This window comes from Mustela nivalis (genome assembly GCF_964662115.1).
Source record: "Mustela nivalis genome assembly, chromosome: 12".
Lineage (NCBI taxonomy): Eukaryota > Metazoa > Chordata > Mammalia > Carnivora > Mustelidae > Mustela > Mustela nivalis.
This window is the reverse complement of record NC_139031.1, coordinates 39485824-39511920: the sequence shown is the minus strand read 5'-3', so window position 1 is coordinate 39511920 and position 26097 is coordinate 39485824. Positions and strand designations below refer to the sequence as shown.

Sequence of the window (26097 nt, the reverse complement as noted above, 5' to 3'; positions counted from 1 at the left end):
TTTTTTTAAAGGCTTCTCTGAGTCCCAGACGGGCAATACCAATCTCACAGGTGATCCCCAGGTGGCACGCCCCCCAAAATAAATTCCAAACCAAAAAGCCCAAACGTACTTGAAGCAGAATATATAACCAGTAGAAAGACGAAAAAGGGGTTAAAAAGAGTAGCAAGAGAGGTTAAAAAAAAATCCAGAAATGACTCTACGATGAATCACAAGAAAATCCAGATGTCAGCTTGGGGGGAAAAATAAAACAAAAAAAAAAAGGAAACTGCCTCAGGAAAATAAGAGAGTCAGGTATAAAAGCAATTAGTAAGACTTATTAATAAAGTGTGTTGGCATTAGTATTGCTGTGAAAACGTTATTACATGATAATGTACAGTACTCACAGTAAACAGTATTAGCTAATGCATTGCTTTATTATAACATTAGTCATCACCATTATCAGCGAATTTATTTTCTTTTTTGCTTAAAAAGGGGAAAAACAAGCATATGGTAACTAATCATTACTATTTGCTTACACCTGGCAAGCTCAAAGATCTCAACTCTACAAGACTCCCATGTAAATGACATTGGAGAATGGCACCCGCGGCCTCTGTACAGTGGAAACACGGCCTCGTCTCGTCACTCACAGCACCAGCACTGAGACAGTGACAAAGGAAAGCACACGCTACTGCAACCAAACCCTTCTTTATACCCCCTGGACCTAGCTGAGGGTGAGAACAGAGAAGGTGTTCGTTTTCCTTAGCTGCTTTAGAAACAAAATATAAGTAATATTTATGCTCTCTAATTATCCGAAGGTAAAATGACCCTGGTCCCCACTGGAAGGACCCATAATCTGAGTGACCTTAGTAACCTCTAGGGATTGTCCTGCTTCCTCAAGTGCTCTGGAACTCTGCCCGCGGACTCCTCAGACAGGCTGCAAGGACTTGGGAAGAAAGAAGGAGAGAAAGAGAAAAGGTATCACTTGGTTTCCAGATCTGCAAAGCTTTGCTTTTGGGCCCAGGATTTCAATCTCCAGGGTTGTGAAGGAGGTGGAGTGCTATTTCTGCAACTGTCGATAGGCCTTTCTATGCTCTGCTGTCTTCCATAAGTGTGACTGATTGGTAAGTGGGAGAAGCTCCTTCCACATCACACACTAAGATGCCCAGAGTAGGGATAGCTCCCAAGGTCCATCTAATAACATTGTATATAAGTGTTGTATGATTTGTATTCATATTTTATAGAAATATTATGTAATAATATCTTATTTATACACATACTTAAAAATATACTGTATATGTTATCAGACCATACAATTCCATTTTATATTATATATCATATAAAGATATTATTAAATATATGGGTTATATTATTTATTACATTATAAAATATACACATACATATATAATACTCTTACATATAGAGAGAGTGCATATATAACATATATATAATTCTCTGTGACTGGTTGCTCGATGGCATACTAGGTTTCCACAGGAGAGAATTTTTTTTTTTTAATTCACACTCAAATCCTCAATTGAAAAGAGAAATGGCCATGCTAAAATTTTATTACATTCCAAATCAATCATCTAATTTCAAATGATGCAGCTATAAAAGCCCTTATTGAACCCCGACATAGATGTTGACTCTCACCCCTAGAGGAGAGACTGAGGCTCCAAAGGCAAAGGCAGGAGAAAGGCTCTCTTTTGAAGTCAATGCCACATGCACAAGATCAAGGCTAAAAGGGTTATGAGTAAAACCCAACCACATGGCACATGCAGGAGCACTTTTATTTGTTTGCTTTATTTGTTTTTTTATAAAGTGCTAAGCTAAAGATTTTGCAGTACTGACTGCCACAAATTAAGCCGACTGCAAACTTACATTCTGGTGAGAGACATGTCACAGCCAACACACCATGTGTGTTGGAACGATTCAAATAAATGTTTCTCATCAACTCAGTAGAGACCATCTTCATTCCAACTAAATACAGCCAATCTTGAAGCATTTCAAATTTAAGCAGCTAAATTTATAAAAGAATAGTGCCTCCAAATGTTTTGACTGGGTGCCATTCCAGGGCAGAGGTGGAGAGAAGCTGGAACTAAAGGCCACTTTTAAAGTCATCAATAAGTCACACTCACTATATCCTTAACTCCCAAAGTTAATAAATAGAGTTCTGATTTTGAATTTTTTGAATTATAGTTCTCCCTTTGAATTTTTCCAAATGCTTTCTCTTGTATGTGGTAAAAATTATATACATAAAAGGTTAAAAATTGCTAAATTACCCTTGCCTTCATTTTCATAGCCTGACTCGTATGCAAACGTTCTTTTGGCTCCTTTTTTAAAAATCTAACTGCAAATCAGTTCTGGACTCTATTCTGTTCCTTTGATCTGTCTACCCCCTTGTAGCAAACTGTAGTGTGTTAGTAACTTTATAGGAAGTCTTAAAGTCAGTTAATGAAATCCTCCAACTTGGTTCATCTTTGTTGCTTTTTCCAAGGCTGTTTTGCCTATTCTAGGTCCTACACATTTCAAGTTTTTGGATTGGTTTGCAATTTCCTTTTAAAAAATGATATTGTGCTGGGGGCACCTGCATGGCTCAGTCAGTTAAGTGTCCAACTCTTGGTTTTGGCTCAGGTCATGATCTCAGGGTTGTGGGATAGAGTCCAGGGTCCGGCTCCATGCTCAACAGAGTATCTGCTGGGGATTCTCTCTCTCCTTCTGCCCTTCTCCTCCCCACCCACCCCCCAGCTCACACTCAATCTAAATAAATAAATAAATTCCTTAAATTTCAAAAGTTTGACTATAATATTTCCAGATAACAGTTTCCTACTTACCCCACTTAGGATCACTGAGCTTCTTAGCTCTATAAATTTATGTTTTCCAACAAATTTTGGAAACTGTCATTATTTCCTCAAATATTTTTCTGCTTCACTCTCTTCTCTCTTTCTGAGACCCCCATTAAATGTGGTTTAAATCAATTGTTACAATCTCACAGATCAATTACTCTCTATTCATTTTATCTATTCTTCGGACTGAACAATTTGTACTGACACGTCTTCGAGGTTACTATCTCTTCTGCCATCTTCAACTCCCATACAATAAATTTGTCATTTTAAGTATTACACTTTCCAGTTTTATAATCTCCAATTGGTTATTTTTTTATGGTTTCCATTTCTCTGCCAAGACTTCTCATCTGTGCACACATCACAGAAATACTTTCTTCTTTTAATATAGTTACAAACGTTGCTTTAGAATCTTCATTTGCTAATTCCAACACCTGGGTCATCTCAGGCTCAGATTCTGGTACTTGCTTTATTTTGTTTTTTTAATATTTTATTTATTTATTTGACAGACAGAGATCACAAGTAGGCAGAGAGGCAGTCAGAGAGAGAGAGGGGAAAGCAGTCTCCCTGCTGAGCAGAGAGCCCAATGCGGGGCTCGATCCCAGGACCCTGGGATCATGAGCTGAGCCGAAGGCAGAGGCTTTAACCTACTACGCCACCCAGGTGCCCCTATTTTGTTTTTCTTAAGAATGAGCCATCTTTTCTTCTTCTTCACATATCTAGTTTTTTTATTATTATTATTATATTCTGAACATTGGGAATAAAAGACCACCAAGTCTCAAAATTTTAATTTTATTCTTCTGAAGTAGAGCAGGAACAAACTTGGTTTCCAGATCTAGGAAAACCTAGCTAGAATCAAACTCCCAAATTCTGTAGTGAGTGGCAGTTTAAAACTCTTCTCAATTCTTTTCATTTCCAGTTGCTGTTTTTACCAGGCCGCCCAGGTTTATCACACACATCTACACTCACACACATGTACATTCCCACTGCTGACTTGGGCCAATTTTACAGGTGGATATATGTAGACACAGGGTCTCATATCCTCTGAACTTCCCTCCTTTCATGGATTTCGTCTCATGAGGTAGCAGTTCCATCAGCCCCAACTATACCTTCTTAGGGTCCTACCAAGCAAGACTCAGGCTTTCAGCCACTTCATGCATTATAACTGCAGGAGCGGGGATCTTCAGGGAAAAGCTACAAACACATAAATCTCATCTGAGACTCATTTGTTCTTCCAACGGCTGACCTCCTTCTTTCTGTCTACTTTGGGTTGCTATCCAGTTCCTTCAAGCAGTTATTTTTAGGTGTTTTTGTTTACACTACTTTGTCCAGATTCTGTAATTGCTATCCGTAATAGTCTAATTAAGATATTCTGCCATTACCAGAATGAAGGCCCTCAACACTGATTTATTCTATGCTTGATAAATGAAAATCGTGGTTCACAGGTAGTCATACTACTTCCAGCATCCCTACATACCAAAAGATTAAAATTATTGGCAGATAAATTTTAAAAAATTACTCTGGCTTCAGAGCCCCCAAATTCCTCGACACTAGCAAGTTGTATGAGGTTGCTAGAGAAAAACTCAGTTTGAGTCCCATCTCCACCCCGATTTTAACTTCTGCGTCAGTGAAATAATTCTCATTATACTGATCTTGTGCGGTGGATAGAAGTGTGGATTAAAAGTAATGAGTGTAAACATTGAGACAGTGCCCAGAACAAACGCTCATAAAAGAGGGCTTCTACTGCCATTACCATTAAGTGTGCCTACTATATTAAATACATATATCAAAAGAATATTTAAAAATTTTTACCCTAAAAACTCAGTAGTGCTTTCCACTTTATTAGGATTTAGTAACTAAGGAGTATATACTTTTCTTTCTATGTGGAAGGGTAGGGGAAGGTGAATGACTCAGACCAGTTTTATGTACTTGAAGGTGATTGGAATTTTCTCTGAGGACTGAAAAAATAAGTCACACATTTTCAGATGTTGCTCAGTTTTGCTTCTCAAATTGAAACTATCTGCTTAACAACTTGGCAAAATGGAAATTTGTTCTGCCCACTGGAGAGAGTTTGTTAGACCCTGTTTGGACTCACCTTGTTCAGTGGACAAGAAAGGCACCGAGGAGGAAAAGCGCTAAGAAAGAAGTTCTGAGATCTCCAGACACAATTATCGTGCAATTCACTTGATAGGGGACTGAACACTTTCTGAGACTCCGAGTAAATAATTTTCATACCATACTTCAATCCTGAACTTTTTTTTTTAATGTGGATCTTTTTCATACTGAGCCACTGAAGAAAATCAAAGACTTTTAACTTTGAACATCAGATAGGCACACAAAAGGAAGTTTTTGTTTAAAGTAATGCATAAAATTATGCCTAGCCTTGCTCCCAGAAAAGGATAGCAATTCTGTTTTAATCATTGTGTGGCGACAAACATAAAAAATCCTCTGACGATCAACCAAAAGAAAAGGGGGGGGGGGATAAGATTTTGAAGAACCTGTTAGTAAGAATATCAAACAAGCAAAAAAAAAAAAAAAAATCACTTACTCAAAATATCTAGATACATAGTTATAAGGTCAGTCAGAGGACAGGATTTAATTATGCAGAGAAGTGGTGTTACATCGTCTATATTAATTGATCATAAATTCTTACCAAGGCTTCATGATCTTCTGCAATTTCTGGTATCGTCTGCAAAATTTGAAAAAAAAAAACATATGAGGAGCATGTTTGAAAGCAATAATTTTTACACAGAGAACATATCTTGAAGAAAGGTCAGGATTACATATAGGGGAGATGTAACTGCCATGATGTAAATGACTTTATTCATTTCAAAACATTATTCGAAGTAATAAACTGGTGTTCCCCCAATGATAAGAAACAATCGAAGATAGGAATTAAACTACTGTAACCAACCCGCTGCATTAATTTAAGAGTAAAGACAACCAGAACACTCCATTTAGATCAGAGTGAGTATGTGTTCAGAGGGGAGAAAATCCCTAGATATAAGACCAGGCATATTTTCAATGGGGAAAAAAAAAAAAAAAGTGGAGCCAAAAAAGTACTAGACCAATTCTTAAGTATAAGCTCAACACTGAATAAATAATTGATTATCTTTCTTTGGGAAAATGCCCACTAATTCCACTTGACTTTTCTTGAGAAAAGACTGCCTCTTTGCAGGGAAGGTATCACAAGATACGGCACTAATCTTGGACAACAGATGGAGCTCTGTGATAGTACCCTGCAAAAAATGCAAGAAAGGACCACTATGCTTCTTAAAAACTGAGGTCAAGAAGATGAGGAAACAAGTGATGTTCATCCTATCAAATCACTTCCCATCCCTCCAGTCTGCCATATTTCTCTGGTCTTAAGTATGTTTTTCCCTCTGTTTTGAATACCCTTCCCATCTAACCAGCTTGTCCAACTAGCTAAGTTCTATTCCAAACTCCCCAGCTTCCAGGCTCCTCTGGGAACCCTTCCTGACCTCTGATTCTCCTTCCTTGACCAGACTGAGGGCGGCACTCATACCCCCATGTGCTAAGAGAAACATCAGCTGTAGTATGACTTAGGCAGGACATCTCACTCTTCTTCCAGCTCCCTAAAGGCAGAGGCCTTCACCGTGACTGAGTACTATGTCAGGTCTGTGCAGAGTAGATAATAAGCAGCTGATGAATGATTTGGCTCTTCAGATGAAGTGAAGTTTCATTTTCATCCACATAAAATGTAACCACTTCAGAAACCTAACTGACCACAGGAGATCAGATCTTGTGTTTGGTAAATCAGGGGCAGGGGAGAAGGTATAAAAAATGCATATAGTCATCTTCTTCCTCCTCCCATTCCCTACCTTGACCTGTCTTTGAAAAAAAAAAAAAAACTTAATAGCTTCCTTCCTTACCCCACTCAAAAAGCCGCTGGGCAGGGTAGAAGTAGTAGGTGACCAGCCCACCACAGGGAGGCACACTTGAGCAGAGGGTGGGCCACCTCCCAAGGGCTGAGCACTACCGTCCACTAAAAGGAACTGGGTTCCTTGTAGAAATGACTCCTGCCAGGACTGAAGTAAGGAAAGTTCTAGATAAGCCTGGAACAGCTCCCTGAGCCAGAAAGGAACGAAGTGCCCAGAGAATAAAGGGAGACAGGTCAGAAGGGCACAGAACACTGCTTGAAGCTTCCATAGTTAAATCTGGGACAGACTGTGCACCAAAATAAATAATAACAGTGGCAGATCACAGCTTACTGAATTAAACAGGACCAAATGAGTCCACTGTTTCAAAGAGTGGCGTGCTGATACTGTTGCAGAGCCAAATCTCTGCGGGAAAACATTCAAATCTGATTTGTACTCTTTTCTATCCTCCCTCCCAAAACCATTCCAAAATTATTTATTAATTATAAGGTGAGGTAAACGTGTTACAGGAGAGACTCCAGGAAAGTGCTCTCTTAAGCAGTCGAAGTGAACATCAGTGATAAGACATCGAGTCCATCCACAGGCTGTAATGGAGAAACCACAAGCATTGGTGATATTCCAGCCAAAGATGTACAATATGGGTTTACAACAACAAACCAACACAGGATAAACCTGCAGATAAAGACACCTGTGTTCCAACGGGAAGCTGTGCGTTCTCTTCCCAGGTCTCAGACGCCAGCCCAGTTGTCTCTAAGTGTAGGCAGCTGGTGACTATGTACATGTAGTCCCGTCTCGCAGTGATTTTATGGACTTCCTCCTTGTAGGTGAAAACGCAGTTTGCCTCTATTTACAATTGATTTCAACATCCCTTTGCTTCACATGAATTGGTGCCCTTTTGACTTCTACTTTGAAACCGTTGAAACATCTGCCCTGTTCCTTCACCTCACGGGAGTAAAACTGTTTGAACACGTGTCCAGTTTTATATCTGTGTGAGAGCCAGGCTTTTATTGTTTCCTAAAAATCACCTGTAATGAATTCCCTTTTAACAAACCCAAACTGGAGGATATTCTAAAAGTGGCTGACCTATCATCTTAAATCTTGCCAAAATCAGGAGAGAAAAGGAAACCCTTAAGGAATCATTTCGTACGGAACGCAATCAGGAAAAGACGGAACACCTGGTGCAAATCTGGACACAACAGAGACAAGTGTGAGACTTGATCTTGCCACTCTTCCAGTAGGTAGGGAACTGTTCAGTTAATTAAACAAGGAGTCCATTAACTGGGGTGGCCCTGAGGCTGGAGGCTTATGTAAGCAAACCAAAACCTAAGCCTGTAAATGCTATAAGGTTGAAAAACAAAACAAAACAAAAAACAAAAAACGCTATCTATGGGTAACCAATCACAAACACCCAGCCAGACTCTAAGTTGCAGCCAGTCAAATAATTGCTTTGTTTTGCTTCCTCCTCTTCTGTATAAAAGTCTTTCCCCTGGGGGCACTTGGGTGGCTCAGTCGTTAAGCATCTGCCTTTGGCTCAGGTCATAATCCCAGGGTGCTGGGATAGAGCCCTGCATCAGGTTCCCTGCTCAGCAGGCAGCCTGCTTCTCCCTCTCCCACTCCCCCTGCTTGTGTTCTCTGTCTGTCTGTCTCTCAATATACTCATTTTTAAAAGAAATATGGCCAGGAACAAATGAGTCTAGAAAGGCTGATATTTCAGGGTAGCCAGAAGCCACTACCTGAGCCAAGGTACAGCATTCTGTTCCCTGGCAGAAGACAATCTCCTCTCTAAACAGGCTGTGAGACCTTCTCTCATTTCCATTTTTGCTTCCAGGGTGATGCTGAATAGCTAGCTTGAGCAAGCTCACCCTGAATGTCCCTGTTAATCACTATCTTGAGAACATACCCATCCCACCTCCCTCTATCTTCCCATCAAGCAGAATGTGTAGAAGAATGTGTTGTCCAGCCTTCAGGGTCAGGGGCTCGTGGAGATGCCCAGCCCAGAGCGTCTCCTTTGCACTGAAGGGTGTCCAGATGGCAGGCCTTGATCTCCTTGGAACGCTGGCCATGCGAGAAGGGAGAGGCCGAAGATAGCTGGCCAGGCTAAGCTGCTGTGCTGTCAAAGCTGGCTGCACGGAGATCCCAGCAGCGGACGCTTTCTGCACTGCTACGGTCCTCCTTGTTTACAAGTTTCCCCAATCAGCCTGTCTTGACCACTGTCTCTCGGTCTCTTCTGTGGCCTCACTGGACTATCATGCACCCTCGACGTGGAGTCTGCTGGGGTATGGCTGCACAGATAGACAAAGACCCAGGGACAAAGCAAAGAGCGCCGGGAAGGGGGAAGATCCAGTGTAAGGAATTTTCTGCTGCACAACCGCTGACAAAGCCCAAGAGGATTGATCTCTTCCGGGTTCATGATGCAAATTTCTGGCCGGGCCCCAGACAGGCTGTTCCAGTTGGAACTCCCTGCACTCTGCGGAGTGCGGAATCCAAAAAATTGGGCAGATGATCTGGGGAGACCCAGCGGTCTTCACAGCTGGGGCCCCAAGACCACACGGAGCAGCTTCTTTCTGTCCAGAGAGCTGCTGGCTCCTCCCTGTGGCCTCGGTCCAAGGTGAAGTGCAGGACACGCACCGTGTGACCTGTACTTAGCTGCTCGACAGCAAGTCGCTCCTCAGCTTGGCCTGGCTCGGGCCTTCCAGAACAGCCAAGGTTTACGAGAGACACCAAATTCTTAGAATTAAGAGCATGAAGTTAGAGCTGAGAATCCATGCCCGCAGAGGTTAACAAAGGTACTTTCAAAAAAACAAACAAAGTCATCTTTTGTGTGAAGATGAAGTTCAAAAAAGGTCACACATAGTCCCAAACTGTCATATCCATCTTTGTATTTTCCCCCACACACCTTCTCCGGTGTGCCTCACCCCACGTCAGAAACACTCAGCACTCAAGTAATACACACTTAACTAAATGAATAAAATCCACAAATCCATTGTCAACTGTGGGTGCTAGGCAACATCAATGCCAAGACATCATTCAGGTGCTTAATTCAAGTCATACATCAATTTTCACATCTCCTAAGGAATGGCTGTAGCTCTGATTCGCGCCTGGAAAAAACGAGTCGCATAATGAAAGTTTCACATGAAACTGTGTGTTCATGAATGCTGACAACAATTTTTATAAACACAAACACACAGAGCTATACATATGCACCATCAAAGGTCCTCAACTATGTACATATGTAGGACAGAATGGGGAGGGGACTAATAATTTATACAATTAACATTGTTCTTTAAGACAATAACTTGAGAGCTTTTGACATCTCTCTCAAATAAACTCTGGAACTCTCTCCACTATTTCTAATACTGCCAAATTTTGGAGAAATGACTTCAACCAACAACAACAAAAAAAAGCACTTGTAAATTCCCCAGATTAGTGAGAACCCCTCACTATCTCACTGCTATTTTTCTTAGGAAAGCTAGAATCCCTGAGGGACCACCAGCCCAGTACTGGCCAGGATGTTAGAAATGGACAGATTCCCCCACAAGTAATAAAGTATAAATAAGGATATTTCAACGAGCTGCAGGGCTGTTCTTATTTGTAAAACAGCTTTAAAATGTGTATATCCTAGGGCGCCTGAGTGGCTCAGTTGGTTAAGTGACTGCCTTCAGTTCAGGTCATGATCCCGGAGTCTCAGGATCGAGTCCTGCATGGGTATCCCTACACAGCAGGGAGTCTGCTTCTCCCTCTGATCCTCTCCCCCCGCTCACTGTGCTCTCTCTCCCCCTCTCTCTCTCAAATAATCTTTTTTAAAAAAAGTGTTAATGTGTAAATACTTTTAAAAAACCCTCTGAATCAGGAATCATATTCCAACAAAATAACTTAAATATTCACAAAGATTTTTCTAGAAGAAAAACTGATTAGAGAATGTGAAAAAGACACCAAGATAATGGAAATGTCCAACAACAGTGGAATGGTTAACCATACTGTGTACATCCTTCAAATTGTCACACTGTACCTCAACTGTACCTCAACAAAGTTCTAAAAATGCAATAATATACAAACAACACAAGTGATGATGGAAATAATATTAATTACATGGAAATATTATTAGGTATAAAAAGGTATACAAGAGTGTGACGATTGTAATTCTTCTTTTGCAAAGCCTGTGCATGTGTGAGTATACCTAAAAGAAATACAAAAAAGGGAGCACCTAGATGGCTCAGTCATTTTAGCATCTGCCTTCGGGTGAGGTCATGATTTCGGGGTCCTGGAATTGAGCCCAGCATTGGGCTCTCCACTCAGTTGGCAGCAAGTCTGCTTCTCCTTCTCCCTTTGTGATCTCTCGCTTTCTCTCTCAAATAAATAAATAAAATCTTAAATATATATATATACATAAAAGAAATGCAAAAAGGATATATACCACAATATTAAAAATGTCTCTGGGAAGGCAGATTACAAATGATTCTTATTTCCTCCTCTGTTTACTTATATTTATTTCTTTTTTTAAAAAAGATTTTATTTATTTTTTTGACAGACACAGATCACAAGTAGGCAGAGAAGCAGGCAGAGAGAGAGGTGGGGGGAAGCAGGCTCCCCGCTGAGTAGAAAGCCCGATGTGGGGCTTGATCCCAGGACCCTGGGATCATGACCTGAGTCAAAGACAGAGGCTTTAACACTGAGCCACCCAGGCACCGTTACTTACATTTATTAAATAATATAATTTTTTTTTTATTAAGGATAGAAAGCTAATTCAAAAGAGTGTCTCGAGTTTTTTGTAAATACATGAATTTAACTTTTTTTCTCTCTCAACTTCTCTGCCCAGGGTGGTGCTACAGCTTACTCATAGTCCAACAGCGTAATTTTCCTGTCACATAGCCAAGTGGGAAGGAAACTGTAAGAATCCTGCCCTTTCATTCTTGGAAATGTTCCCCCTGTTCTTCTGTTTAGCACTGGAAGGACAGAAGATAAACTATCCTCTTGACCATGTGTGTAGAGGCACAGACAAAGAACACGGTGTTTTATTGAAAGCCCAAGAAAGGCAGTGTTAGTCACTACACTGGGCTCAGGGTGCCACGTATGATTCTTTTCTTTCAATTAAAATAAAATATTTCATTTTATTTTTCATGTACTGAGCTGTAACTGGCATACAATATCATGTTACTTTGAGGTATACAACAGAGCAAATCCACATCTGAAGACATTGTGAAAGGATCACCACAGTGTCTACTCACTGTCTGTCACCATACAAAGTCAATACAATGTTACTGCCTACATTCTTACATCACGGGGACTTGTTTATTTTATACTTGAATGTTGATGCTTCTTGATCTCCTCCACCCATCCTGCCTACCCTCCAAGCTCCTTCCTCTCTAGCAACCACCAACCTGTTCCCCGTAATGGTAAGTCTGGGCTTAGTTTGGTTTTGTTTTTCAGATTCCATGTGTAAGTGAAATCATGTCGTGTTTGCCCTTCTTTGACTGACTTGTATTACTTAGTTTAATACCCTCTAGGTCCATCCATGTCGTCACAAATGGCTGAGTACTACTCCATCAGACCTATAGGTCACATCTTTATCCATTCATCCATCAGTGATCAGTGGACATCTCAGTTGTTTCCGTATGTTGGCTATTGTCAGTAATGCTGCAATAGGCCCGGGGATGTGTGTACCTTTTCAAATTAATGTTTTCATTGTCTTCAGATAGATACCTAGTTGTCCAACTGCTGGATCACATGGCAGTTTTAATTGTAATGCTTTGAGGAACCTCCACACTGTTTTCCAGAGGGGCTGCACCAATTTACGGTCCCACCAACCGTGTACAAGGGTTCACTTTTCTCCGCATGCTCTCCAACCCCTGTTATTTCTTGTTTCAACAGCAGTGACTCTGACAGGCGTAAGCTAAATTCTCACTGTGGTTTGGGTTTGCTTGCCCCTGATGACGAGTGCTGTGGAGCCTCTTTCGACTATCTGTTGGCCATCTGTATGTATTCTCTGGACGAATGTCTATTCAGATCCTCTGCCCATTTTTTTTTAATAGATTTTATTTTTTTAAAGATTTTATTTATTTATTTGACAGAGATCACAAGTAGGCAGAGAGGCAGGCAGAGAGAGGAAGAGAGGAGGAAGCAGGCTCCCTGCTGATTGATTAGAGAGCCCAGTGTGGGGCTTGATCCCAGGACCCTGAGACCATAACCTGAGCCAAAGGCAGAGTCTTAATCCACTAAGCCACCTAGGAACTCCCCTCTGCCCATTTTTTAACCGGGCTGTTTTTTGTTATTGAGTTATATGAGCTCTTTAGAGGTTCTGGATATTAACCCCTTGAGAAGTGTCTAAGTACCTGCTTTAAAAAAAAAAAAAAAAGAAAAAGAAAAACACTGTCCACTCCTTGACTTTCCTTGCCTGACACCACTGCCTCTCTCAGGCTGAGCCAACACGTTTCCCCACAGCTTCACTTGCTTCCACACATATGTTTCAAGCTTAGACTAGGAAGGGAATTTCTAAATTCCACAAGGATGGAAAAATTCAGTTCAGGTTTTAGACACTATGCCCTGCCAATGTGACACTCCCGTTGCTCCTCTGTTGCTCATTTTGCCCCATGGCCCCTTCTGGGACCAACTGGAGAGAGAGACCTTTAAAAACTCAGCCTTGAGTAATGACAAGCAGGTGAGTAATCTTTGAATCTCATTATGGCTCCTTGCAGTCAGGGGGAAAATTCCAGCTACATTTCTTCAGTGTTTCCTAAAAATTTCCACAGGTCCTACTTAGGCAACCTCTGCCTTCCCCTGCTGGAAATATGCCCAGGAGTCACAGTGAAATATATTCCAAATTGCAGGATCTATTTAATTTGTACAGTTTCTGTTCCCAAAGTTGCCTATTAATTAATTAAAGTCTTGCTGAAGCTTAATTGAGAAGCCAGGCTTCCTTATAAGAATAAAATGTCTTTCTCTCATCTTTTTAATCTGAGCCAAAGAGCTGAATAATGGCCGGGCATCGAATAAGCAGCTTCTTAAAATGAGCTGTGGGATCCAGCAGAACGAGGCAGAAGGCCGTGTGGCTCCAGCACCTCTTTCCTCCAGTCCCGAAAGGAGCCTCACTTTGAACTGACACAAGTCGGTAAGGAGGACACCAAACACAAGTCAGAGAGACACCATTCCTCTCAGAAACAGAGGGCGACGGGAACGCATGAGAGATAAATGCAAACCAGAACTCGCCCAAGATCTGGCCTCAGGTCGTTTGTCTGTCTGAAACCCAGCTGCATGGAACAAATTAACACGGCTTGCAGATCACAAATTATTAAAATACTAATAACTATAATAACGCTTTTCAAAAAAAAAAAAAAAAGGAATTCAATGACAACGGTTCTCATAAAGCACGTGCGGTGTCAACATCCTCTCCGGTTATCTGTGTGCAACACGGAGACAGAATTCAGACATGCCTCTCCAGTCCTCAGTCCGAGGTGGAATGGCTCTGTGGGGGCCCCTCTACAGGTCGAGATGAATTACAGGGCAAGGCAATGACACTGATACTAAGCAATAATGTTGACAAGACAAATACAGAGCATTAGTGTTCACTCTTTTTCTTCTCAAGCAGAAAGGACAGTGTCCCTGTGAGGGGTGTTAGAGCCTAAACTGTGTTCCCTTAGAATTCATATCTTGAGCCCCTGTCTCCCAGTCCCTCAAAATGAGTCCACATTAGAGACGGAGCCTTTAAAGAGGGGATGAAGTTAAAATAAGGCCGTGAGGGTATGTCCTAATCCAATCTGATTGGTGTCTTTATAAGAAAAAGAAATGTGGACCTTCAGAGAGGTTCACTCAGGAATGAGTGAGACAGAGGAAAGGCCACGTGAGGGCAGAGCCGGAAGGCGGCCATCAGCAAACTGAGGAGACCACAGGAGAAACCAATGCTGCCAACACCTTGATCTTGGACTTCCAGCCCCCACAACTATGAGACAATACATCTCTGTTGTGTAAGCTACAGCCTGTGGTATTTTGTTATGGCTGCCTAGCAAACAAATATAATGGGAATTAAAAAAAAAAAAAAAAAACAAAAAAAAAAACAACAACAACAGAAAAAACCCTGGAGCTCCTAATGTGCATTTTTCCTCGTTGCCAAAATATATAAATGCCAGCCTTGGCAGTCTCAGAGCTCGGCCCCAGCCTTCTATTCAGGGTATAAATCACATGGACCTCTGCTTTCAGTATACTTCACACTACAATTGCAATTATGATTGCAATTCTGCTAAATTTAGAAGCATTAGCACTATCATTCTGAATGCTCAAGAGCTTAAGTCCCTGGATGCTTAGGTATCTGTGATAAAAACACCTGGTGTTAGCAGGTTCCACTACCACTGGCTCTAGCACCCTGCCTGCGATACATCAGTGACTGGGACTCAGATTATAAATGTGAGGGCATTTTTACATACTCATTTAACACACTGTAAATGTGACTGAGGCTGCACCCCCCCTCAGGGCTCACTGTCCCACTCCAATCAGTGATTCTGCAGGAACTTCCATATGTGGCACCCACATGAAGTCGTCTACAGTGACCGGCGAAGGTGATTATAATCACAGCTCCCACTCCCCAGCTCACTCTTACCAAAGAATGAGGGATCTGACCCATTCTGCACCACACCTCAGCCTGGGGCATCCAATACAGATGAAATGTTTTCTCCTTTTCCTTAGTCAAGTCCCTTAGATCCAAAAACTTACTCCAACTCCCCTGAGCCGGTTCAAACTCCAGCTCCAATTTATAGCAGGTACCGTGAGATTCCTGTAAACCCCAGAATCTGAGTTTCCCTGCTCTGCTCCAAGTTGATGTTCGCCAAAAATTTAATGAGCTGAGTTTCAGCCCTCATTAAAAAAAAAATAAACAGGGGCACCTGGGTGGCTCAGTGGGTTAAGCCTCTGCCTTTGGCTCAGGTCATGATCTCAGGGTCCTGGGATCGAGCCCCACATCTGGCTCTCTGCTCAGCCGGAGCCCTCTACATGCCTCTCTGCCTACTTGTGATCTCTCTCTCTGTCAAATAAATAAATAAAATCTTTTTTTAAAAATTTAAAAAATAAACAAAACCTGTCTACAATCAACCCTCTCCAAATCACCTAAGCCTGCTTGCCAATAAAAAAAAAAAAAAGAATCTGTCACAAGTGCTACCTGCAGAGGCCACATGTAGGAGATGGAAGGAAAGTATGAAGGAACAAAAGAATGAAGGAAGGGAGAGGATTGAGATGGGTCTGCAACACGCACAGTCAACAGCTCATTCTTTGCATCACCAGGTACTGAAGAGACATGTAAATGGCCCAGGCTTAAACCCCAATTCTCAGGGACATTTAACTCTTTACTCATAAATATCTATACCACCTTTGCACATCACTGATTTAGCATATTAATATCTAATTAACTTTCGTGGCATTGTCACGTGGTCTAATTTGCATATTCTAATAGTGAATGCCAGTTGCACCTGACCACTTGGGAATGAGCAGATACCTGTGAACCCTACCCTGGCGTCCGGTGGTCAGGGGAGCAGTCTGTCCACACATGCAAGAGTCAGCCCAATCTGGCTCTTTGCACTCCCCAATCACACCACAGAATCAAAGCCTTCCCTGAGAATGTGCACTCCCCAAGGAGAAATGCCCATCCCTTTCCTGACTGTGACGGAACTCGAACTCCTTCAGGCCCCACTCACTGACACCCCCTCCGTCGGTTTCCGTGAGCTGTAACTGGTCCCACCTCTGGACTCGCCGCCCTCAGAAGGAATCAGACGTCACTTGAATTCTGCCGCCATGTAATTTTTAATGGCAAGCCTCACATCTTCTTAAATTCTACCAACTTCCATTCTTTGCACGCAGTATTTAGTAAATACTTATTGTATTTAATTTTAAATAATTAAGGATATATACTTTATCATTTACATGATAATTTTTTTAAGGAAGCTCCATGCCCAGCGCAGAGCCTAGCATGGGGCTTGAAACCACGACCCTGAGATCAAGACCTGAGCTAAGATCAGGAGTCAGATGCTTAACTGACTGACCCACCCAGGTGCCCCTCAAATGATTATTTTTTTTAAAAAATCACTTCAGGGATGCTATTTTGACTTGGTCTAAGACTCTGGAACATAAGGATTTGGGGGAGTGGAGCAGTCAATTTCTGGTCTTTAAAACTAGAAACTGCAAGTGCAAGGAAAGTAACTAATACCCGGAATACTGGAGAGAATAGAACGGACTCGAAGTCTGAATAAAAGATGCTTACTCGGTGCCGCTTTCAACCATCTGTGTGAGGAGAGAGATGCCATCGAGATTTATGAACTCCTGGGCAAACGTGACATCCCGGGAGAGGCTGGCTAGGTCCTTCAAGGCCTCCAGCTTGGCGTCCATACTCGATGACTGGATTCGTTCGTGGAGCTGCTGGGCGTTTTGAGCCTCGTTGAGGACAAAAACAAAGGGAAGAGTGTTCATAGAGGAAACCCCAACTGACAGAAAATTACCGTTTCATTGAAAAACGAAGACACTGAGGCCAAAGCAGGAGACCATATGCATCCTCTGTACCAAGGGCAGGTTTCCAACCATAATGACTCTGCCTTCAGGCAACGGCTGTTAACTTCATGGTGGGAATGAACACTTTCCTGACAGAGCCCATATTTCCATCTCTTGGAAAAGCAAGAGCGCAAAACCAATAAAGCCCCAGAAATGGAACTGGAGTGGCAGTGAGGAGGGGGAAATGGGGAAAACATTTACCTTTTAAGTAAAATTATTATCTACAAATGACAAAAAGCTATTTGCTTAAACAATTACACAAATTTATGCGACACGTTCACCTGTTCAGTCAATACTCTGCGTAAAAACTGCCTACACACCGTGTTCAAAAGCTTCATTAGACACCCAAGTGATCTCTCCCGGTTACTGAACATTTTCCAGCACAACACAATGGCGCTTATAAATTTCACTTTTCAACACCATGTGTTTCACAGGCATCGGCTAATTACTGCATCAATATAAAATAAAATAATTTGGAAACCAAATTAGCCACTTTGCCTAAAATTAGGCTTCTTTTTACGGCATCTGCCCTTGGCTACTACACACAGGGCAGGGAGGAATGGAAATATATTGGAGGAGCTGACCTTCTGGATAATAACTTGCGGTTTAGATTTCAGTAATGGTTTTCATATCTACTTTTCAGCTGGGGCAGACAGGAAGAAAAATAAAATATTAAATTTTTCTGCCTGTATTTCTGCTCAATGGAAATAACTCGACATCTGTAGTACTTATTATTTAACTCCAAATTGCAATGTGCCATTGCCGTCTTCATATTCTCCCTCTTGGCTACTTGCTTTCTTCTCTGAAACGTGTTATATTTCAGAGGAAGAAGAAGAGGGGATAGTTGTCCCCAACAGTGAGGCATCTTCTGAACAGAAACTCTGAGAATGATCCAAGGAGCCCGCGGTGAGCTCTAACGGGGTTAAGATTGCAGACGGAAGGCAGGGAATCCACCCAAGTACTGACAGCAAAGGTTCCCCACCCCACCCCATTGGGCTCCACGGCCAGGGACCCCTCCCCCCCTGCCCAGGTCCCCCCCTTCACTTCATCTGGAAGTAGCCCCCAGGAGAGAAGGGGACCCAGCAGAGAAACTCGTGCCAAATCTTCAGGGACCAAGACAGGAATGCACCCCACACCCTCCCCAACTTGGTCAGAGACACACGGTAGTCTCCCATCGCAACCATCAACTGACACGTTGCATCAGAAACAAGAGGGGGGAGAAGGAAGGAGGAGAAAGAGAACTCTCTACTCACTCACAGATCCCGAGATATCTGACAAATCACCCCAACCCGAAATCCTATGTTTTTAAGGGGGTTAAGGGAGAGTTGAGCAAGAATCATTTCATCTTTTAAAATCACTCAAAGATACATTGTTCTTACAATTTTCCAAATGGACATACAGCATTAACATGTATTTAAACCAAGTGGATGACTTTGAATTCCTTGAAAAATACATTTTTCTCCAAGCAGGATGTCAGCATTTACTTTACAAATGATGATAATGAAGGAATACTCAAAGATTATCTTGCTATCAGTATTAATTCTGACTAACAGTGTTTGGGGCTGTTAATACTAGTAATAAAATCAGCAAAGTTACTTGGGGCTTTCTAGGAGCCTCTGTTCTAAATATCCTCGAGAAGGAATTCATTTAATCTACACAGTAATCCTATCAGGTAGGTATCCTCACCATCTTCATTGTACACAGGAAACTGAAGGGCCAGAGAAGTTATGCAACTTAGCCAAGGTCAGAGAGGCAGAAGTCGGCACAGGTGCACATCACTTAAAGCAAGAGTGTGTATACGGATGTGCACACACATGCATACACATGTAGGTGTCTGTGCATTCTGTCTGGCTCTAGGGAGAGTTCAGCCAAGGTAGAGGAAAGAACTGAACATTTTTATGGTATAACACCATTTGTTCATTTCTTTATGGTACACTTACACTTCCTAGCAAATTTGATGGAGACAGTTATGTTATTTTTTAACATTTTTTTGTGTGTATATAAAAAGTGAAAGAGTTAGCATATGCTGACCCATATTTCTCAGTTAAACATAAAATAATAAAAAAAAAAATCTACTAACAACAAGTGACATTTACAGAGCCAAAATATCTTGCTTATAGAATAATGCCTAGTTCTAGATCCTAGGGTTCACAGCCAAATTATAAAATGCGTGCTTAAAATGCAGATTCCTGGACCTCTTTTCTAGATATCGGAATTCGGTTTCTCTGTAGAGACCCAAACAGCAGCATTTTTAGAGTACCACCAGTGATTCAGCTTGGGAACCCCTGCCCTTTAGAACACGTAAACCAGGATCCTCTATGTGGACCCCATCTTATGATACTGCCCAGTGTAGAATGTGTCGGTCACGATCTGAAGAGGACGGACTTTCGGGGCACTGAAAAACCTCATCCTGCTAAACACCTAACCTTCCAAGGAGTGGCTCACATTGTGGAAATGTTGTTCATGAACCTATAGCAATAAAAAAAGAACAAACATTTTCTTCGGCTTAGAGCAGATCTCGGTGTAAAAACCAAGCCTCTCTAATTCTAAGACCCAACAAAAGGCAAGGTGTACTCTTTGTGCCGGCCAGCAGAAGAGCAATTGTAACAGGATAAACAGCAACGACAAAACACAGCTGAAACCATGCTCTAGAAATGTCAAATTAGCATTAGTTCATGCTGACTAAAGTAAGGTCAATGCTAAGTCAGACAAAAATGTCTCAGCTCATCATGTGGTCATTGAAAAATGAGTATGAATGATGACTTCCAGTAAGTGGAGAAGAAGGCATCAGAAGACAGTCTGGCCAACTCCAGCCATGCATTCTGTGGAGCCTGTCGCTGTGTTTAGGTTCAAGATGTTATTGGGTAAAATGTTTAGGAGTTTTAAAGCCCCTCTAATGTAATTTTCAGCAAGAAGAATGTGTGGTAGTTACAGTACCCACAGTTTAACTTCAGCCAGATGCTTTTCCCAATTTTTAAATTTATTTTTAGCCTACCACATGGCTTCAGTGGAAACTGAAAATAAGAGTTAGACACAGTTTTTGTCACATATGCAGAGTGAAAATAGTAACACTTGGTGTATTTTGCGCAGATTATTTTTTAGGAAAGCAATAAAATGCACTGTGAAATAATCTAGTTTAAAAATGCTAATGTTACTATCCAAAGTATCTACAAGCAAGGAAGAAAGATGAAGATAAGCAACACAGCCAGCTAGAGTGGCCTAAATATTCTACAGCATTCTGGTGAGCAGCTCTTATTGGGGAGACCTTAAAGTGTCTTATCTAGATCAGCTGGCAATGAAACAGATTAAGTGGCAAGCATTTTGCAAACTACATTATTATCAATCGTCATCATCACTGGCCAGAACTGGAAAATGCTTCAACACTCTCACTTTTCCACACAGACACACCCCGACTTTAAAGAGAGGTAATGGGCTGTCTTTGGGTTTGTTTCCTTTGTTTGTTGACTGAATTTGCTTAGAGGGCATTAGGCGGATGTGTTGGGCAGGTGGGTAAAACCCATCAGGGCAGCGGGAGTTATCGTACCTGTAATATAAGAGTTACTGAAATGACCACCAAACGCAAACCTTAAAGTCTGTTTCCTTGCTCTTAACCGGAAATAAAAGCTTCCTCCTCTGTAATGGGAAATATAAGGAAGGACATTCCTGCCAACCCAGAATCCACATGTCAGGACATGCCAGAGACCTTCTGTTTTGCACTCACATCACCCCCAAAAGTTAACATCTCTTAATCGCATATAGCAGAACTGGAGAGCAAAGTATTTACTGGAAAGCTATACACTCAGGTCAACTTACTGGAGATGTGGTTAACCGAAGGATAGTGCCATTTTTTATTTCATTGCGATTCTGGAAAAGAAAAATAAAATCTTGGTAAATCTTTAAAGTTGAGAAGCCTGGTAAAAAGACAGCAAAAGCAAAAAATGATCTAGTAGTAACACTATATAATAAGAATTCTTACAACTTGGTTTATTATCACTTTATCTTCAAAATTATTGAGTGGTTTTTAATTATTTCAACAAAGAACTATAAACTGGGTCTCAGCTGTATTAACTTTCTATCAAGTCATAGGTAACATTGAGCACAGACGTGAATATGAATTCAAAGAACGGGAATATGAGGCCCAAGAACAGCACCAAAAAAGCAAGTTTGAAAGGTTATTTAGGAACGTGACCTAGCAGTTCTGCTGGAGTTAAGGCATCCATTCACACAAAAACTTGTACATGAATGTTCACAAAAACATTTTTCGTAACAGCCAAAAGTTGTAAACCACCCAAATGTCCGTCAGCTGATGAATGGGTAAACAAAATGTGGTCTTGCCGTTCAACGGAGTATTACTGGGCAAGAAAGAGAAGTACTGATGCATGTTACAGCGTGACGGGACCTTGAAAACACTACACTAAGTGAAAGAATCCTGACACAAAGACCACGTATGTTATGACTCCACTTACAGGAAATGTCCAGAATAGGCAAATCCACTGGGACAGAGAGGAGATTGGCTGTTTCCAGGGGCTGGTGGGCAGGGGTGGGGAGAATGAACATTAATGGTTGCAGGGTTTCCTTTCCAGGGGATGCACATGTTCTGAAGTTGATTGTGGTGATGATTTCACCAATCTATGAATACATTAAAAACCACGGAACTGAACACGTTAAACAGTGGATTTGGGGGAATGTGACTTCTATCTCAGTAAAGCTATTTTTTGTAAAGCTTCTATTAAGGAGTTTGCTTTCTTAACCTCTGCTGCTCTAACTGCATGTTGCTTTTTTTTTTTTTAAAGATTTTATTTATTTCAGTAGGAGGAGTGACAGAGGGAGAGGGAGAAGCAGGCTACCTGCTCAGCAGGGAGCCTGATGCAGGGGCTCAATCCCAGGACCCTGGGATCATGATCTGAGCCGAAGGCAGATGCTTCACTGACTGAGTCACCCAGGCGCCCCAGAGCCTCCTGCATGTTGCCTCAGTGTTAAGAACAAACAGCATAAATAAGCCGATCCCAAATCAGTCCTCCTCCCCTTAGCGGGTATATTTGAGGTGAGTGTTCTCAAGCTGTCTCTTAGCATCTCTTGGCACTGGAAGGAGAATTTCCCTGGTAGTTTTATTTCCTGCCACCAGAGTACGCACCACACTCAGCTTTCAGGAGGTGACCTGCTGGGAGTCACACGTGCACATGCCCAGCTGTAGAGCATAAAGGCCAGAAGTTAATAAAAGTGCCATGAGGTTCAGTGTCCTGCATCATTCAAGACAAGTCACAAGCTAGAATTGCCTCAGCAGGTGGACTGAAGTGGTGGGAAATTTCTCAGGATAAGATGCCAAAAGCACATAGAACACTCGTACTCTCCCTGCTCCAATTCTGACCACTTACTGGAAAATGAATTTTCTAAAATAACTACCTGAAAGGGAGCAGCCTTCAGGCCCGTACTGTCTCCCAAAGAAAACCTAATCTGAACATTTTATAGGGAGTGCAGGATGGCCTGAAAGCCCCACTCTGCCAGCTCCAACCCCCTCTTGAGTGATTCCGGCCCAATCTAGAGCATCCCTGACCCCTACCCAGATACCCTGCACTTCCTCTTAAGAAAGCAAGCTCCTCGTTCCTGGAAGTTTCCAGCAAGGGCTGAATTCCACCTTGGAGGGGGGGGGGCAGGAATAGTGAAATTAATTTCAGTCATTTAAAAAACCTTTGAACCCTAAAATCCTAAGACTCTATGAGAATGGGTGAGGAAGATAGCAAACACTCATGACAGAATATTAAGGAAGCTGAATCCAAGGCATACCTCTTTCCTGCTCAGGTTCTAAATGAACCGAGAATGAAGAGAGTCAGAAGATGAAAAACCTAAAATATCCCCCTTCTTAGTTTTTATGGAGAACAAGGCTCACAGTGAGAACCAGCAGACAGCTAGAAGACCTAACGGAACTTCCTACCCAGAGGAAAGAAGGGCCCAGTTTATTCTTCCCGAAGAGCTAGTCAAGGAGAAAAAGAGGCCCTGCTGATACAAAGTGGCCAGGAGGATTTAGGATAATATCTCCTAGTGGAATTTGGGGTGGGGGTAAGGGATTCCTAATAATAGCAAAAAACATTTATTGGAAGGCACCGAGCTGATGTATTGTTGGGTTCTGTTGTCGTGCTTATTTAACCATCGTAATAACTCTATGCCCAGTTTTTTAAACATTTTTTTAAAGGAATCTCTATACCCAACGTGGGACTCAAACTCACAAGCCTGAGATCAACAGTCGCACGTTCTACCGACTGAGCCAGTCAAGTGCCCCCAACTCCATGCCCATTTTCAAGATGAGAAACCAAAGTTGCTGAGAAGGTAAATCACTTGCCCAACATCATGGAGGGGGAAGGGAAGCCGCAAACCCATCCTGGAGGGAGAGGGAGATCTGACCCCAGAAGCTGCATACGATCCCTCTGGAAGAACAAGATCCTGCCTTTATCCTCAGAGGGTCCTTATCCCCATCAACTGTCAAGGTCCGTGAGAGCAAAGAAGTTAAGCGTGGTGTTGACAATGCCCTGCAGATCCTCAGGCCACAGCCGCGGGACATAGGATGGGGTATGACAGCAGTAAAATCAAGCAGCTGGCCCCACGTTGACTCCTGCAACGCTGACTCCTGACTTTCTGGAGTCTAAGCACGAGTTCTGTGATGAAAGGGTCTTGAGGGTGGTTTGCTGAAAACCAAAGCAGTGCTGTAACCACTGACGGCCAGAGCTGGGTTCCAATTCCTCACGTGCATCGCACCAGCTTGTGTGCTCCGTGCAAGCTACTTAACCACACAGATGCAATTCTTCTCTTCCCTAAATGGGGACAGCAAGTCATTACTTAGAGTACAGGAAGAACCACAGGTGCCACAGATGCCAAGCCTGGCCTAGAACCGGCTCAGACCGAGAGTGACTGCCACCATCAGACGGAGAGCAGCTCGCATCCCTCTGCCTGCGTCTCCTCCCGCAGCAGTTCATTCACCTCCTGTCTTTTCCTTCCTTCGGAAAGACTTGTTCTTAAAAACAGTGTTTGGCATTTTGGAATAAAAGCAGATATGCAGAAGAGCTGTGAAATATGCATGAAAACCATTAAGGTCCCAGCAGAAAAGAGGATGAGACCCAAAGGGAAAGCCAGGAGAATCAGCCACAACGCACTCTTCTCCCCGCAGCTGATGCCGCCTTCCAGTCACCGAGAGATGCTAACTTGGGCAGCAAAGGAAGGGGCTTGTGCTTGTCCTGAAGCTATAAATTCCATCCAAGCCACATGGAGCCTCAGTTCAGAGCAGGGTCTCCAGGCAGGACACTATGGATGTGACCCGCATTTCACTTCTTACCCAGGGAATCTGAAATAAGTGACACAGCTGTCCTTTGTGCTAGCTCCTTCAGCTGCACCATGGGGACAGTACCTGTCTCCTAAGGTTGTGCTGAGGATTAGCTGAAATCATCCATTCACAGTACTCGGAACAGTGCCTGGCACGCCGCAAACACTCCAGAAAATAAAGTTGGCTCTTTATTATTAGGCACAAAAATACCACCCAAAAAGTACACTGCTGCATATCTTTGTTTTTAGCTCGTCTCTCTATATAATCTGATCAATAAAATAATAGTATAATCTAAGTTATCCTAAGCCTAAGACCCTAAATTCAGTAGCATGGGCCCAGCAGAAAAAACAAATATTCGCAAACGTACATGTCTTCTATCAACAGACCAACGTGGCTGAGGCGTCGTGCCCCACAGTGCATTTTACCTCAAAGGCTGGGAAGCTGGGAATCACTGTGTTATCATTCGTGGGCCCCCACCTCTGTTTTGGAGTGGCATTCTTTGATGTAGTCTTCCAAGCCTTCAGTAAGCGCTGGTATTCAGTAAGCGCTGGTATTCAGTAAGCGCTGTGTGTGGCATGCGTGTGTGTGTGTGTGTCTGTGTGTGAGAGAGAGAGAGCGAGCGCGCACGCATGTCTACCGGCAGTGTCTCTCCACCCTCAGAACGTCACCCCCCACGCCAGAGTCGATGCCGTGCTACTGTTGTTAACACCCTTTCTAAACCAGCGGCTACCTGTGACCTGGCATATGCGCAGGACTCCATAAATATTGGTTGAATAAAATTCTGAACCTACTGTGTGCCTGGCCAAAGATGAGACACTATACAAAATTAAATAAGACTTAACTCCTGTCTTCTGGAAATTCAATAAAGCGGAAGACTGAGGCGTAGTACCTGCACCATGAAACAACGGTGGCCTCTACAGTGGGGGACCAGCACTGGTACCAGCACATCCATGCGAGAAGAAGGAGAGAGAAAGAGGATACTCGGCAAAAACTTTCCCTTTTCAAAATATAAGCAAGGGTTTCCCAGCACCGCACAAAGGACAAGACATCCTCACAGATCAGAGAACAGCCCTGTGGGGCCACTTAGGAGCCAAGGACGCATAAAGACTGGAAAGACACGACATTCATGAAGTATACCAGCCTTTCACCACTTAAAGAGGCAGGGGCAAGTATACTCGGCATAAAATTCTGGCTCTGACTTGTGGTCTGTGAGTGTGTTCTCTCTCTGAGGCAGCCACCTGGATGTTGTGGCAGCCATATTTGTGCTTAACGCTTCTACACCATAAGTAAAGAAGAGAAGCACAGAGCTCATGCTTTGGGAACAAAAGTGGTATGTCTTCCTTCACTAGAAAGGAGTGCAGGAATTTCCTTATAAGAACTTCCTAAAGTCTCATAAACTCTTCAGTGCGAAATATCAACTTTTCATCCAAAGATTCTTTGAATCCCTCAACTGGAAATTCTCAGCTGTTAACACCAACCTTGGACAGGGATACCATGATCCATACATGCTTTGAAAGACCAGGTGAAATCAAACTTCCAATTCTCAGTA

General features: G+C 42.5%; 1 protein-coding gene across 49 annotated transcripts in view; it reads right to left on the bottom strand.

Annotated features, from left to right (window-relative positions):
• The window catches only part of ELMO1 (engulfment and cell motility 1), a 521082-nt gene that overhangs the window by 341500 nt on the left and 153485 nt on the right, over positions 1–26097 (bottom strand). For all 49 annotated transcript variants that reach the window (XM_082693119.1, XM_082693114.1, XM_082693121.1 and 46 more), the window contains 3 exons: positions 21050–21100; positions 16953–17122; positions 5470–5505 (listed from right to left, as the gene is read on the bottom strand). In XM_082693119.1, the coding sequence (XP_082549245.1) occupies positions 5470–5505; positions 16953–17122; positions 21050–21100 (257 nt within the window). The remainder of the gene's footprint in view (positions 1–5469; positions 5506–16952; positions 17123–21049; positions 21101–26097) is intronic.